This window comes from Nycticebus coucang, chromosome 5, assembly GCF_027406575.1.
Source record: "Nycticebus coucang isolate mNycCou1 chromosome 5, mNycCou1.pri, whole genome shotgun sequence".
In the NCBI taxonomy this organism is placed as follows: Eukaryota; Metazoa; Chordata; class Mammalia; order Primates; family Lorisidae; genus Nycticebus; species Nycticebus coucang.
The window spans coordinates 72831781-72845633 of record NC_069784.1 but is presented as its reverse complement, the minus strand read 5'-3'; the positions used below and the strand labels follow the sequence as shown (position 1 = coordinate 72845633).

At 39.5% G+C, this 13853-nt stretch overlaps 1 protein-coding gene across 3 annotated transcripts in view; it reads right to left on the bottom strand.

The window, feature by feature from the left end:
• Positions 1-13853, bottom strand: part of KLHL32 (kelch like family member 32) — a 267924-nt gene that overhangs the window by 200167 nt on the left and 53904 nt on the right. For 2 of the 3 annotated variants that reach the window (XM_053591512.1, XM_053591509.1), the window contains exons 2-3: positions 12005-12092; positions 1221-1401 (exon numbers count right to left, since the gene is read on the bottom strand). In XM_053591512.1, the coding sequence (XP_053447487.1) occupies positions 1221-1401; positions 12005-12027 (204 nt within the window). In that variant the 5' untranslated portion in view covers positions 12028-12092. The remainder of the gene's footprint in view (positions 1-1220; positions 1402-12004; positions 12093-13853) is intronic. The other variant, XM_053591510.1, reaches the window with a different exon arrangement.

Genomic DNA, 13853 nt, shown 5'->3' with positions numbered 1-13853 from the left:
AACATAACAGCTAATTTATATTCTCATTTATACAAAAGCATAACCTAACCACTAGTTAGCTAAAATAACATTGAAAAATAATTAAAATCATGCATATTTTCAGAGATTAATACTTCAAAAAACTGTAGTTAATAATTGTCCAGGTTTGCTTTCTTATATCCACATAAGAGGTAAAACAGCATGCTGGTTAAGAGTCAAATGTGGATTTAAATTCCAGATCTGCCACTTAGGGACTGTGTGACTTCTACTTTACCCTCTGAGTTATCACAAATTATATAGTCTCTCAGATTCAGTTCCCTTGTTATGCAAAAATGATATTCCTTATTCATTTCTTTATAAATCGTATGCATTTATGTTTGCACAAAGGGCTGTTGTGAGGATTAAATGATACACGCACACAAAGTCCTTTGTCCACCCACTGAATCACAGGAAATGCTAAATAAGTGGCATTTAACAAGCTATAACCATACCGGGGCCCTCAAACTGCGGCCTGCGGGCCACATGAGGCAGTGTGATTGCATTTGTTCCCGTTTTGTTTTTTTACTTCAAAATAAGATATGTGCAGTGTGCATAGGAATTTGTTCATAGTGATTTTTTTTTTTTTAACTATAGTCTGGCCCTCCAACGGTCTGAGGGACAGTGAACTAGCCCCCTGTTTAAAAAGTTTGAGGACCCCTGATTATCACTACATCTCATTGGCTGCTGGGAGCCAGACTCCAAAGTTCTGAGAACAAGCCAATGGCTCTTCTTCACCCACATGTGTCAACCATAAAGGTCCATTAGGCCAATGCATCTCTGTTCCTGAAGCAAAAATAGGAAGCATTAAGAACACATACAGAAAATTAAAAGTCGGAAATACTACATGAGTTTAGAGGCATTTTTATTTTAACAAATTGCATTACAGACTGTGTTTTTCTGATCCTGGATCCACAAACATCCCTCCCCCAGCCCACATCCCCATATGGAGCGCCACAGTGCTACGTTTTCTCTCGCTGGTAAAGTGCCAAATGCCCCTTGGCTGAGACGCAAGGGGAGGTGGTCTGCTCTCCATTAGAGGGATCCCCGGCTGTCCAGCCCAGGGAGTGCCCCAACAGGACCTGGGAAAGAACGCAGGCCCCCGATGTTCGCAATCCTGGAGGCTACCACCTGTCTCGTGGTTGAGGACAGGTCCAGAAACACTGCCATCCTCTGTGGATCAACACCTCACGCCTGAGACTTACCCGGAAATAGTCGCTGCATGCTGCCAGGACCGCCTTGTGCGCGTGGAATTTCTGCTCCCCGGCAATCAGGGTGACATCGCAGAGGATGCCATCACTCCTCTGCTGGTTCAGTGCGGCTAGGACGCTGTCGTTGTGAGATTCCGAGTGACAGAGCCTCTGGCCTGTCAGCATTTCCTGAATACTACAAAGGAGAGCAATGGAGTCAGCATTCTTCCTCCCACTGGCCCCGCTGCCCAGACACGCAGGCACTGCCTGGACACGCACACTGACTCCCTCCACACGCACGCACGCACTCCCTCAATGCACAAGCGGCTCCAGCAAGCTGGATCTGCGTGCCCTTCCCGAGCACACTTCCTTTCTCTATCATTCTCCTGCTCTCCTTTTTCTCAGCCCCTCGGGGTCTTACTCTCTTTCACTAAAGCCTCTTTCTACGTGTGTGTGTGTGTGTGTGTGTGTGTGTGTCCGTCCATGTCTGTGTATTAGCCCAGGTCTGTGGCCCGTGAGCCTCTGCGTCTGGACCCAGGGCCTCCTCTGAGAGTATCTGTGAGCACAAGGTGTGTGTGTGTGTGTATGTGTGTGTGTGTGTGTGTCTGTGTGTCTGTGTGTGTATGTTTCACTTCCTGCTCTGTGACGCCCTAAATCCCTGACTCCTTCTCCACCTTTATACCTTCCCAAAGCTTCCTATAGGACACAATGCTCTGTTAAGAAATACAAGAAAACTGAGCGAACATTACTTAGGACAAAAATGGCCAGAAGTGATCATTCCATGTAAAAGGCAATTAAACCATAAGAGATTATTATTAAACTTGGAAAATTATGTACCACAAGAAGAACAGTAAAAGACATCTCATTGTAAATGAAAACAAACTTAAAGCTGAAAGTAAAATTCATCCATATTGTCAGTCTTCTATGTATATGTGTGACCTTTATACCAGATTTATAAATGACTACACAATTTCATTTTCTATTTTGTGAGATTGCTAAATTTACCATTGTGAAACTTACCCCTTCAATCTCTATCCTAACCTAAAACACTTATCCTTAATGTCCTTTGAAGATTCCTGGGTGAAACTCTGAACTGTTCTAAAATAATGCCATAAACACAAAATATAACTGAATTTGTAGACAACTACGGACAATTCCAGCTTTTATCAAAATAAATTTCCAAAGTTCTGTAAGATCTCAGCACCGGTATTGGACTAAGATCTGCGCCATCTAACTACTCCCAGAACCAGAACAAGGGCCAATCAAGCCCTGTTCCTGGCCAGTGGCTTCTCCTCAAAGCTAAATAAAGATCCCACAGGGATGGGTGAGTCTGTCTCTCCCCTGCTGGTCCCTCTCTCAGTGTGAAAGCCGCCCAGAGAACCAGAAGCACCACCAGTCTAGTCTGCAAGGTCAGGTTATTTGACCCAGCTCTGTCTGTGGTGTCAGTTGGCTGATAAATTACAATTGAGCACAAATTATCACCTTAAAATTAACCAAAGGCTTCCCATAAAATGCCAGAGTGCATCAGAAGTAAGCTTTATTGGAATGTGTTGACTAGAAAGCATCAGAAATGTCAGAACTATGGAAAGAAAAAAAAAGTTTACAGAAAGTGATGATACTGGAAGTTTTCATGGGAAAATGGGAGGATTATTTTCTGTTGTGATGTAGCAGTGAGTTTTCAAATCATGACCGTGATTGAATATTCATGTGGTGGCTCAAGTTATGGTAGACTTTAAACATCAGTAATTGAAAACCACGTTCAGTAACATAGTTTTTTTGTTTTTTTCCTTTTACAGTTTTTGGCCGGGGCTGGGTTTGAACCTGCCACCTTCGGCATATGGGACCGGCACCCTACTCCGTTGAGCTACAGGCGCCACCCAAGTAACATAGTTTTTAATAAATTCTATGTAAAACCCAGAATGGAGATTAATTCGCACCACTTAGGTAAAGAAATGAGGGAATAGAATAGTAGTAAAAATACTATATCAGCTAAGCAAAGCTTTACTATAGTCTTTGAAAAATCTTTCATAAAACAATGCCATTTTTATATATTTAATAACCACATAATGCTTACCATATTCCATGAACTATTCTTAGTGAATTATAATGATTAATTCATTTAATCTTTTAGAACAACCTTAAGAGCCAGGTACTATTATAACCTCATTCTACAGATAAGAAAACTGTCCAAGATCAGGCATTTTTAGAGAATGTATCACCAAGAATACAATAATGTAATTCCTCCTTCTGCTTAAAAAACAAAAAGGAAAAAGATAATCTATAAAGAAAATCTCCAAAACGCTTGAGGGGGAAAAAAAAATCACAAAAGTCCCTATTAATTTTATATTTATATTATATACAATCAATCTCAAAATCAGCCTTTTAGAATATATGTGAACATAATAACACGAGATAGCAGTAAGAGATGTTTGAAATCATGCTTCAAAAACATTTATCTTCTTACTGTGACTAAAAGTTTGGGGATAGAAAATAGATCGTAATTATCATAACCTTAGAAAATGTATTTGAAACTTTCATAACTTCTTTTCTCTCCTTTTATACCACCTTAAATGTTAAATAAATGTATTTTGAAGTTTCATTTGTAGTGGAACAGGAGAATATATTAAAATAATTGCCTTAAAATGTTTCCTTACTCATTTTCCAAATATAGTGCCACAATTCCTCTCCTTATTATTAAGACTGAATTAGTATTTGCATTTTAGATGTCTGTTGAGAGTGAATAAATCTTGCCAGGGAAAGAGCAGCTGTAAACTAAAATTTGGCAGAGAATAAAAAGCTCAGCTTTGAAACAATAGTGACGATGCACAATTTCACAAAATCATTCAGCTGTGCTTGAAATATTCAAGCTTAAAGAAAACAACACGCTAAATATTTAAGACAACACTTGGCATAAGATCCCAAATATTTTGGAACAAATATGTTAGGAATCCTTAAAAGCAGAAACAAATACTCCAACATTTGGCAAGAAATAAAGGCTTATTAATCAACAAATCATTATTGTATTCTGAGAGTAACTTCCCACTCAGCTCTCAGATGTAAATCTACAGAAGACCTCAACCTTCAAAATGTTAAGGCACATGTGGCCACAGAACACAGACTGAAGGCAACAGGCCCATTTTACCAAGTCAATAACCATGAACTAGGGAGGAGACGAATCAAAAATTGTAATGTGCAACGCCTAAATCAAGATGGGGAGCAGTCACATGTTTACAAACAGCTCCCTCAGCAACTATAACATATATTGAATTAACAAACTAAACCTCCCAACTTAAAGCAATGTCCCTCTACTATTTGAGACACAGAGAAAAAGGAAGGAAAAGCATATTCTAAAATTTCTAAATTATTAGAAAAAAGACATAAAATGGGAGCCGCATTTCTCAAGGAAATAAAGATTTGAGCATCTATCCTAAAACTGGGAAAGATCTTCTGCAGAAGCAGTGCTGCCACCTCAAAATTCATAGGTAAATGCAGAGAGTGTCCTGGCTTCCCCCAGTGCAATGCAATACCCAATATAGTGCCATTGTGGCTACTGAGCACTCAAACTGTGGCTCATCCAAATTAAGATGTGCTATAAGTATAAAATGCACACTGGATGTCAAAGATGATATAAAGAATACAATGCAAAATATCTCATTAATATTTTGGTACTGAGTACATATAATATTTAAAGATAATTAAATAATTAAAGAAATATACTGTTAAAATTAATTATATCTATTCCTTTTTACCTTTTTTTTTAGGCAGAGCCTCAAGCTGTCGCCCTGGGTAGAGTGCCATGGCATCACAGCTCACAGCAAGCTCCAACTCCTGGGCTCAAGCAATTCTCCTGCCTCCACTTCCCAAGTAGCTGGGACTACAGACGCCCGCCACAACGCCTGGCTATTTTTTGGTTGTAGCCGTCATTGTTGTTTGGTGGGCCCAGGCTGGATTCGAACCTGCCAGCTCAGGTGTATGTGGCTGATGCCTTAGCCACTTGAGCCACAGGTGCCAAGCCTCTTTTTACCTTTTTTAAAAATGTAGCTTCTTAGAATCTTAAATGATATGTATGCTATTGGATAGTCTACAAGTTCATAGTGGGATATGTTACTCTATTTTTTTCTACCAGAAATCTGTTAGGATTCTAGGCGAGCTCCATGAGGCTGCCAATGAGGACTGTGGTGCCTGTATCTCGCAGGGCCCAGACCCCCTGAACAGCAGATTGCTTTTTGTAATGCCAAGGAACAGCCATTTGGTCAGCCATATGTCAGTATTAAGTAGTGGGGAGATAAGTAAATGAAGCCTCAAGGAATAGGACTATTCATGACTTTAAGCCCTGACGTTCCTCTGGAATTGATCACAAAGACTAACAAATCAAACGCAGAGTGGGATGCTGATAGCATTGTCCAGCCTACTCACAATGAATCACTGCTTTAGTCCAAGTCATTACTGTGAGTTCCTAGAGTTCACATTTTTGGTCACAGAAATCCCACATGGCCTCATTTTCACAGAATAAATTTTGACTGAGTTCAATTTTTAAGATGTTAATTCTAAAACAGCTACATGGTTTTAAACATCTGCATTCAAATTTAAAAATTCAAGTCAATTTCTATATCAATGTTTGCCTACTACTGAGATATACAAAAAGTATGCAAGTAGTTTTCAAGTAAAACTACCAATAAGGTATTACATACTTACATATTAAAAACAGTCAGCACAAAAATCTTCATCTTAGACTACACAAGAAAGAAAAAATCTAATAATACCAGATTCATGCATATCATATCAAGTCTATGGGTGAACTACTACGTGTCCTCATCACTTCAATCATACGGTGAAAATATTTTTATGCAAATTAAATATATTAATATTTTAGGCCAGGTTCTGGGGCTTATACCTGTAATCCTAGATTCTGGGAGGCCAAGGCAGGTGGATTTCCTGAGCTCAGCAGTTCGAGACCAGCCTGAGCCAGAGCCAGGGCAAGACCTTGTCTCTAAAAAAATAGCCAAGCATTATGGCGAATGCCTATAGTCCCAGCTACTCAGGAAGCTGAGGCAAGAGAATCACTTAAGCCCAAGAGTTTGAGGTTGCTATGAGCTGTGATGCCACAGGACTCTACCAAGGGTGACAAAATGTGACTCTGTCTCAAAAAAAAAACTATATATATATTTTTGGGCGGTGCCTGTGGCTCAGTGAGTAGGGCGCCGGTCCCATACGCGGGAGGTGGCGGGTTCAAACCCAGCCCCAGCCAAAAAAAAAAAAAAAAACTATATATATATTTTTTAATATTTTTAAAACTCTATTTAAGTGGGCAAGTAATGTAAAGATCTTATAATAAAAATTACTTTCAATTTTATAGAACACTGTAATTTATAAATACTTTCAAATGAATGTTTATAATAGCAATGGTTTAATAATAAGCAAAGAGGATATAATGTGCTTAGAGAATGACTAAATGCTAATGAAGACTATACAGAAAGAAAATAAATTGTAAGTGAACAGCTTTGTGTCCTTCCTTCCCACATTCACCCACCTAGCAAATATTTCTTCAGCCTGTGCCAGGTCCTGGGCTAACATGATGAGTAAGTTATATGTGCTTGCCGCCCTCAGGGAACATTCAGTCTAGTGGGAAAGTTACACATTAATCAAATAATCTGGTCTTCCCGAAGAAGTAATATTTGAGCTGCAGACTGAAGAATGAGAACAAATTACCCTGGTAAAAAGGAAAGAGAAGGTTTTCCAGGCAGGAGAACAGTGAACACTATGATCCTGCCACAGGACAGAACACAGCCCTTATACACTGTTCATGGAACACTAATGCTGGAACCCTGAAGACAAAGGAGAGTGGGGCAGGGGTGAGGCCTGGGCAGCAGAGGCCAGCTCACTTGTGCAGGGCCAGCTTATCCTAAGGATAATGGTAAGTGAGTTTGAGACCAGCCTGAGCAAGAACAAGACCCATCTCTAAAAATAGAAAAAATAGCTGGGCATTGTGGTGGGCGCCTGTAGTCTCAGCTACTTGGGAGGCTGAGACAAGAGGATTGCTCAAGCCCAAGAGTTTGAAGTTGCTGTGAGCTATGATGTACCACGGCACTCTACTCAGAGCCACAAGTGAGACTCTGTCTCTAAATAAATAAACAAATAAAATAAATAAAAATAAATCTAAAGGCATCGTATTAGCTGACTTCAGGTTATTCTGCAAGTCTACTGTAACCTAAACAGCATGATATTGGCACAAAAATAGAGATATATATCTATGGAATAGAATAGAGAATCTAGAGATGAACCTAGCCACAAATTACCATCTGATCTTTGATAAACCAAACAAAAACATCCACCAGGGAAAAGAATCCCTATTTAGTAAATGGTGCAGGGAAAACTGGTTAGTTACACATAGAAGACTGAAATTGGACCCGTACCTCTCACCAATGAGAAAAATTGATTCTCACTAGATAAAAGATTTAAATCTAAGACACAAAGCAATAAAAATTTTAGAAGAAGGGCGGTGCCTGTGGCTCAAAGGAGCAGGGTGCCGGCACCATATGCCGGAGGTGGCGAGTTCAAACCCAGCCCTGGCCAAAAACTGCAAAAAAAAAAAAAAAAAATTTAGAAGAAAATGTGGGAAAAACTCTTGACAGAATAGGCCTGGCAAAAGAATTTATGAAGAAGACCCCCTTCACAATTGCAGAAACTCCAAAAATAAATAAATGGGATGTGATCAAACTAAAAAGCTTCTGCGCAGCAAAGCTTCTGCAAACAGACAACCTTCCGAATTGGAAAAGATTTTTGCATGCTATGAATCTGACAAAGGACTGGTAACTAGAATCTACAGAGAACTCAAATTAGCCAGCAAGGAAAGAGCAAACAACCATATTTATAAGTGGGTAAGAAACTTGAACAGAAACTTCTGATGACAGATGAATGGTTAACAAACACATAAAAAAATGCTTACCATTCCTAATCATCAGAGAAATGCAAATCAAAACCACTCTTGAGCTATCACCTTACTCCAATGAGGTCAGCCCACATCACAAAGTCCCAAAACTGCAGATGCTGGAGTGGATGTGGAGAGGAGAGAATGCTTTTGCACTCCTGATGGGATCTAATACAATCCCTATAGAAAAAAGTAAGAAGAATCCTCAAAGAGCTAAAAATAGGCTTCCATTTGATCCTATAATCCCTTACTAGGCATCTACTCAGATGGAAAAAAAAAATCATTTTAGCACAATAACATTTACACTAGAATGTTTACTGTAGCTCAATTCACAGTCACCAGGATGTGGAAGCAACCCAAGTGCCTATCAACCCAAGAATGTGGTGTACGTACACCATGGAATACTATTCAACCTTAAGAAAAGACGGATATTTTACATCTTTTGTGTTTACCTGCATGGAGTTGAAACACATTCTTCTTAGTAAAGTATCACAGAGAGAGACTTTAGAATGGAGAGTAAAAGTATCCAATGTACTTAATACAAATATGAAATCAATATATAAACAACAGAAGAAAAACACAAGTATATTCTGGGGAGGGAGAGGGGAAGGAGAGGGGAGGAGGGAAGAGGGAGGGTGACTGGGGAGATCTCACCTTAAGTGCACAATGTGAGGGTGTTCAGCACACCCGCTAGGTGAAGGGCTAAACAACAACTTGAACTTTACCTTAGAAACGAAAACAATGTAACCTAAACATTTGTACCCTCATATTAATCTGAAAAAAACAAAACAAAACAAAAACCATTTATAGCTATAGAAAAAAAAAGAGAGAGAGAAAGAAGAAGTAGGTAATATATGTTAAATGGGGCATCAGAGTAGACATATTCAATGGAATATAAGAGAAGTTCATGAATGTTCATGGAGGAAACTCATACACATAACACAGAAACATACAATCCATGTTCTCTTTGGGGGTAGAGATTTAACATTTAACTGCATTGTAATTTGGTCCCATATATAAGAAGGTGAAATTTAGGGCCCAAGTCCATCAACTACACACCCACAGGAGACAGGCCCAAACTAGATGGAAAATGCTCTTTACGGTGCAGAAGAACTGACATTTCAGAACCACAAAAGCAGTAGGAGAGCCCAGGTGGTCAGGTGAAGCAAGGAGCGATCTGGCCTTTCGTTTCTCTCAAGCTGGCCTCTAATAAAGTCTAGTAATGTTCAGTAACACATTGGGGATGAAAGTAAATGAGATATGACCACTGTTGCATCCCGCCACAGCCGAGAGCTTTAAAATTTGGTGTTTTCAGCCAAAAGAGGTTCTGTTAGTCTGTTGGAAAGGTTCAGGACTTTTATTTTAGTCCTCAGCATTTTCTCAAGAAGTGATAGAATCTAAGCAAGAGTGATATGATCTAAACTGGTTAAGAAGGGAAATGAGGGAAAGAAAGGGTCGGTGGTTGGTAGAAAGTAGCAGGGCCAAGAGATAAGACAGATGCTGCAGTGAGGTCATAGTGGAACCACAGTGGAGGAGGGACATTGACAGGCCAGAAGGGTGGGGGCCGTGGTGAGAGAGAAGAGGGGGAGGCAGCGATTTCAGAAACAGAGCAACTCCTGGGAAAGACAAGGACAAAGGAGAGAAAGAGAGAGAAAGCCATGGACGCAAACAGGCTAAGGGTCTCAGGGCCAAAGTCGGGCACTGAACACCCTGGGAGGTTGTAAGGGGCTTGTGATGGGAAGATGGGAAGCCAGGTGCCAAAGTGCCAGTGCATGAGGGGAAGTGAGATGACGACAGTAGGCAGAGGAGAGGGTGAGGGGACCAGGGGCAGGCACCACCTTCACAACAGCATGTCTGTGTTGTTTTTCTTCTTGTGGCTTTCCTGAACTACCACCTTGAGGAATAATGATCTAGAAGCAAAACTATGTCTACAGGTGACAACAATCTGTCTACCCATCCCTCAAATACGTAGGATGTGAGGAAATAATAATGGCACCACTTGAGCGGACTAGAAGGGAAGTGGTCCTCACAGGACATCAGATTTCAGTGAAGTGAGACTTTTTTGGGGAGAGAGAGAACATGTGATCGTACTGCTACAGTTCCACGTGACACAGAGGGACAGTCTGAGATGTGGGAAGGGAAGTCTCTGGGTTGAGGCAAAGGAGAGACTATTCATTCTAACAGTGGTTCTGCTGTGGAAGACCACTGCTGTAGAATGATTAATAAAAACAAGGATGGCCAACTTAAAGTAGAAATTAAAAAAAATCACTTTAAAAATGCACTAATACCAGTAACCAGAAATAAATAACTTGGCCAAGGCGGTGGCAAAGAGATACCATGGTCTCCATGGGCTACACTGGCTGGACGCCAGACCTAGAGCCGGGCTTCTCAGCCTCACTGCTATTGACATTCTGGGGAAATGGATTTTTGCTGTAGGGTTATGTCTTGTGCATTGTAAGATATCTACGAGGATTCCTGGCCTATACCTGCTAGATGCCAGTTATACCCATACTCCCAGAGATGATCAAAAATACTGTTGGACATTGCACCATGTATGCTGGTGGCAAAATCCTCCTCCATTGAAAACCACTGATGGAGATAGAGCAACAGACTCACGGGGAAGTGCAGAGGCGTCACACCTGCTATGCAATGTCACCACTTCAGAACACATTTTTGGAACTCGTCATCTCTAATAGCTTCAGAGTCATGGAAGGAAGGAAGTTGGTCTCACTGTTTAACAAAGAGACCCAATTCTTTCAAAAATATATATATATTCCCCAAGTTTATCACATCGCCTTTTCTTTGCTCTGAAGATCTTTTGACTGTTCCCTGGAGGATGACTCAAATTACCTCCAGTGAGAATATTCAAACAAATACTATGCATCTTCTCTTGGGCTGCACCCCAGTTGCTGGAATGTGCCAGTCTCTTTGTGCCTGAGGATATTTCCCCTGCAGACCTCAGGATACAGAGCACTTCCACAGGAAGGCATGTCCCTACTCTCCCTATCCTGTACTTTTCTTTCGGGACACTTTTCACAATTATACTTGCACGGGACTGGTGAGATTATTTGTTAAGATCTGTTTCCCCCAAGAATCTACTTGTTAAAAGAGAAGGAACCTTATGTGTTTTATTCATAGCTGGATCCTCTGCCCCAGAGTGCTTGACTCAATAAATATCTATTAAAAATTTGAGAATGAGCATTGTACTCCTCAAAGGGGTTACTTTAAAGGAGACAATATTCATATATGAATTATATATTATATATTATATAATTATATATTATATATTATATAATTATATATTATATAATATTCATATATAATAATATGAATTATATAATTATATAATTATAATATGTATATATATATATGAATATTGTCTCCTTTAAAGTAACCCCTTTGAGGAGTACAATGCTCATTCTCAAATTTTTAATATTGAAAATTAAATTAAAATTTAAATTAAATTAAATTAAAATTTAAATTAAATTAAATTAAAATTTAATTTTTAAATTTTCTATATCTATATATATGCGGTTTTCTGATTCTTTTTTCTAATTATATGTCTTTAAGGTAGTATACCTTTTGTTCAAGGTAGATGAGCATCCTAAATAAGAAAAAGATTTTCAAAAGTAGTATCATTTAAAGAACCAAAAAAAAAAAAAAATCATGAAACATATATAGGTTTGACCAATAACTAGGTCACAGAGGTTAGTCCTTGTGCCACCATGTTAAATTCACAAAAGCTCTGACTAGTTTGTTTATTCCTTTGATTGTGTGTTGACCCCCTACCTCTGTGCTCAGTCCTGGCATGGGCAGTGCACCTGTGTCAGGGTTCACTATGGTAAGCAAGGACGCCTTCTACAGGCCGTACCTGAGGCAGCATTCAGACGGCATTCTCCAGTAGGGTTCCTCAGGATGTCAGTCTTAGAAGTTTGCAGAGGGATCAGTCAGCATTCCAGCTGAATAAAACAATAAGAAAAATGAGCACATACAAAAAAATGAGCTACGTACACAAAAATGAGCTACGTACAAAAAAAGCATGCTCTGTGTCTTCCCAATGCTAAAGCTTCAGGATCCTGGGGAGGTATTAGAGTGTTTTACTGTTAACACAGAATATTCTACACAAGACACTTAACAAGCAATGGTTCTAGATATTTTTAAGTTTTTTCACATCATTAAAGCATCAAGGACTAGGGAATAAAATGTGTTTGGGAATCAACAATAGCTAATTAAAGGTTAAAATAAAAATTAAAACATCCAATGGCGAAAGGGAAAGATGAAGATTTGATAAAATAAAGCTATGAAGGCTCTAAACCACAAATTCTAGACGACATGTCCTCTCAAACACGATTAGAGGAATTATGTTAAAATCAAGTACCTCTTGGATACATATCTACAGAAATATGATTTTCTATTCAAAGAGAAGATTTCTGAAACTAGATGGAAAAAATAACCTAAAAATTAGTAGGTAATAAAAAATGAATTCTTACAAGGAGCTTCAGGATTAGCATAATTGAAATATATAACAGAAGGTAGTTGACAGACTTGAAATTGTTCCTTGGGTATATATTTACTCATTTGGTCCCTGCCCCCACCTTTGCCTTTGTTTTTAATCACTGATGTAACTTTATTTATTTTTATTTATTTATTTATTTATTTTTGAGACAGAGTCTCACTATGTAGCCCTCAGTAGAGTGCCGTGGCGTCACAGCTCACAGCAACCTCAAACTCTTGGGCTTAAGCTATTTTCTTGACTCAGCCTCCCAAGTAGCAATCACTGATGTAACTTTAAACAGAAAAATAAATTATTTCAATAGTCCAGGACCTGGTCCATGACTACATACTTTACAACTCTCATTAGAGGGTCTAGCTCCCATTTGCCACCCAAGTGGCAAAATTAATTATAATCTGGATTAGCTAAACAGGCTGCCTTCTGTCTCAGTTTTATTTTGAAAAGCATTCACAGGAAGAAATGCTTATGAAAATAAGCTGTGCCTATTTCTGCTGATGGGTAGAAAAAAGAAAGCTATGATTTGCAATCTGACTCAAACACAGTACATGTTAAATTATATACAAACCCCTCAAATGCTGTAATTGCCTACTACTTCCTTTAGTATATCACAACTTGGTTAAATATTTCATTTTATTTAACATTAGGTTGTTCTGAGCATTTTCCACAGAATTATATTTTTATCTCTTACTTTCTATTATTAAAAAATAGGATGTGTATACTTTCATTCATAGCTAATTTAAGCCTTGACAAACCTAAAAGTGAGTATCATTTTTAATTGGTCCATTATGACTGGTCAGCACAGGCGGTCAGAATAATTCAAGGCACTTTGTTTAATTAGCCAAGAGACTTGCTTAGCAACCTAATGTTGCTACAGTTTCTGTCCAGAATCTGTATTATAAACCCCAGGCTCTTACGGCCTCACACAAACTCCAACAGAGGTGGACCCTACAGCTTTAAAACAGCAAGGAGGCGGCACCTGTGGCTCAGTGAGTAGGGCGCCGGCCCCATATGCCGAGGGTGGAGGGTTCAAGCCCAGCCCCGGCCAAACTGCAACAAAAAAATAGCCGGGCGTTGTGGCGGGCGCCTGTGGTCCCAGCTACTCGGGAGGCTGAGGCAAGAGAATCGCGTAAGCCCAAGAGTTAGAGGTTGCTGTGAGCCGTGTGATGCCACGGCACTCTACCCGAAGGCGGTACAGTGAGACTCTGTC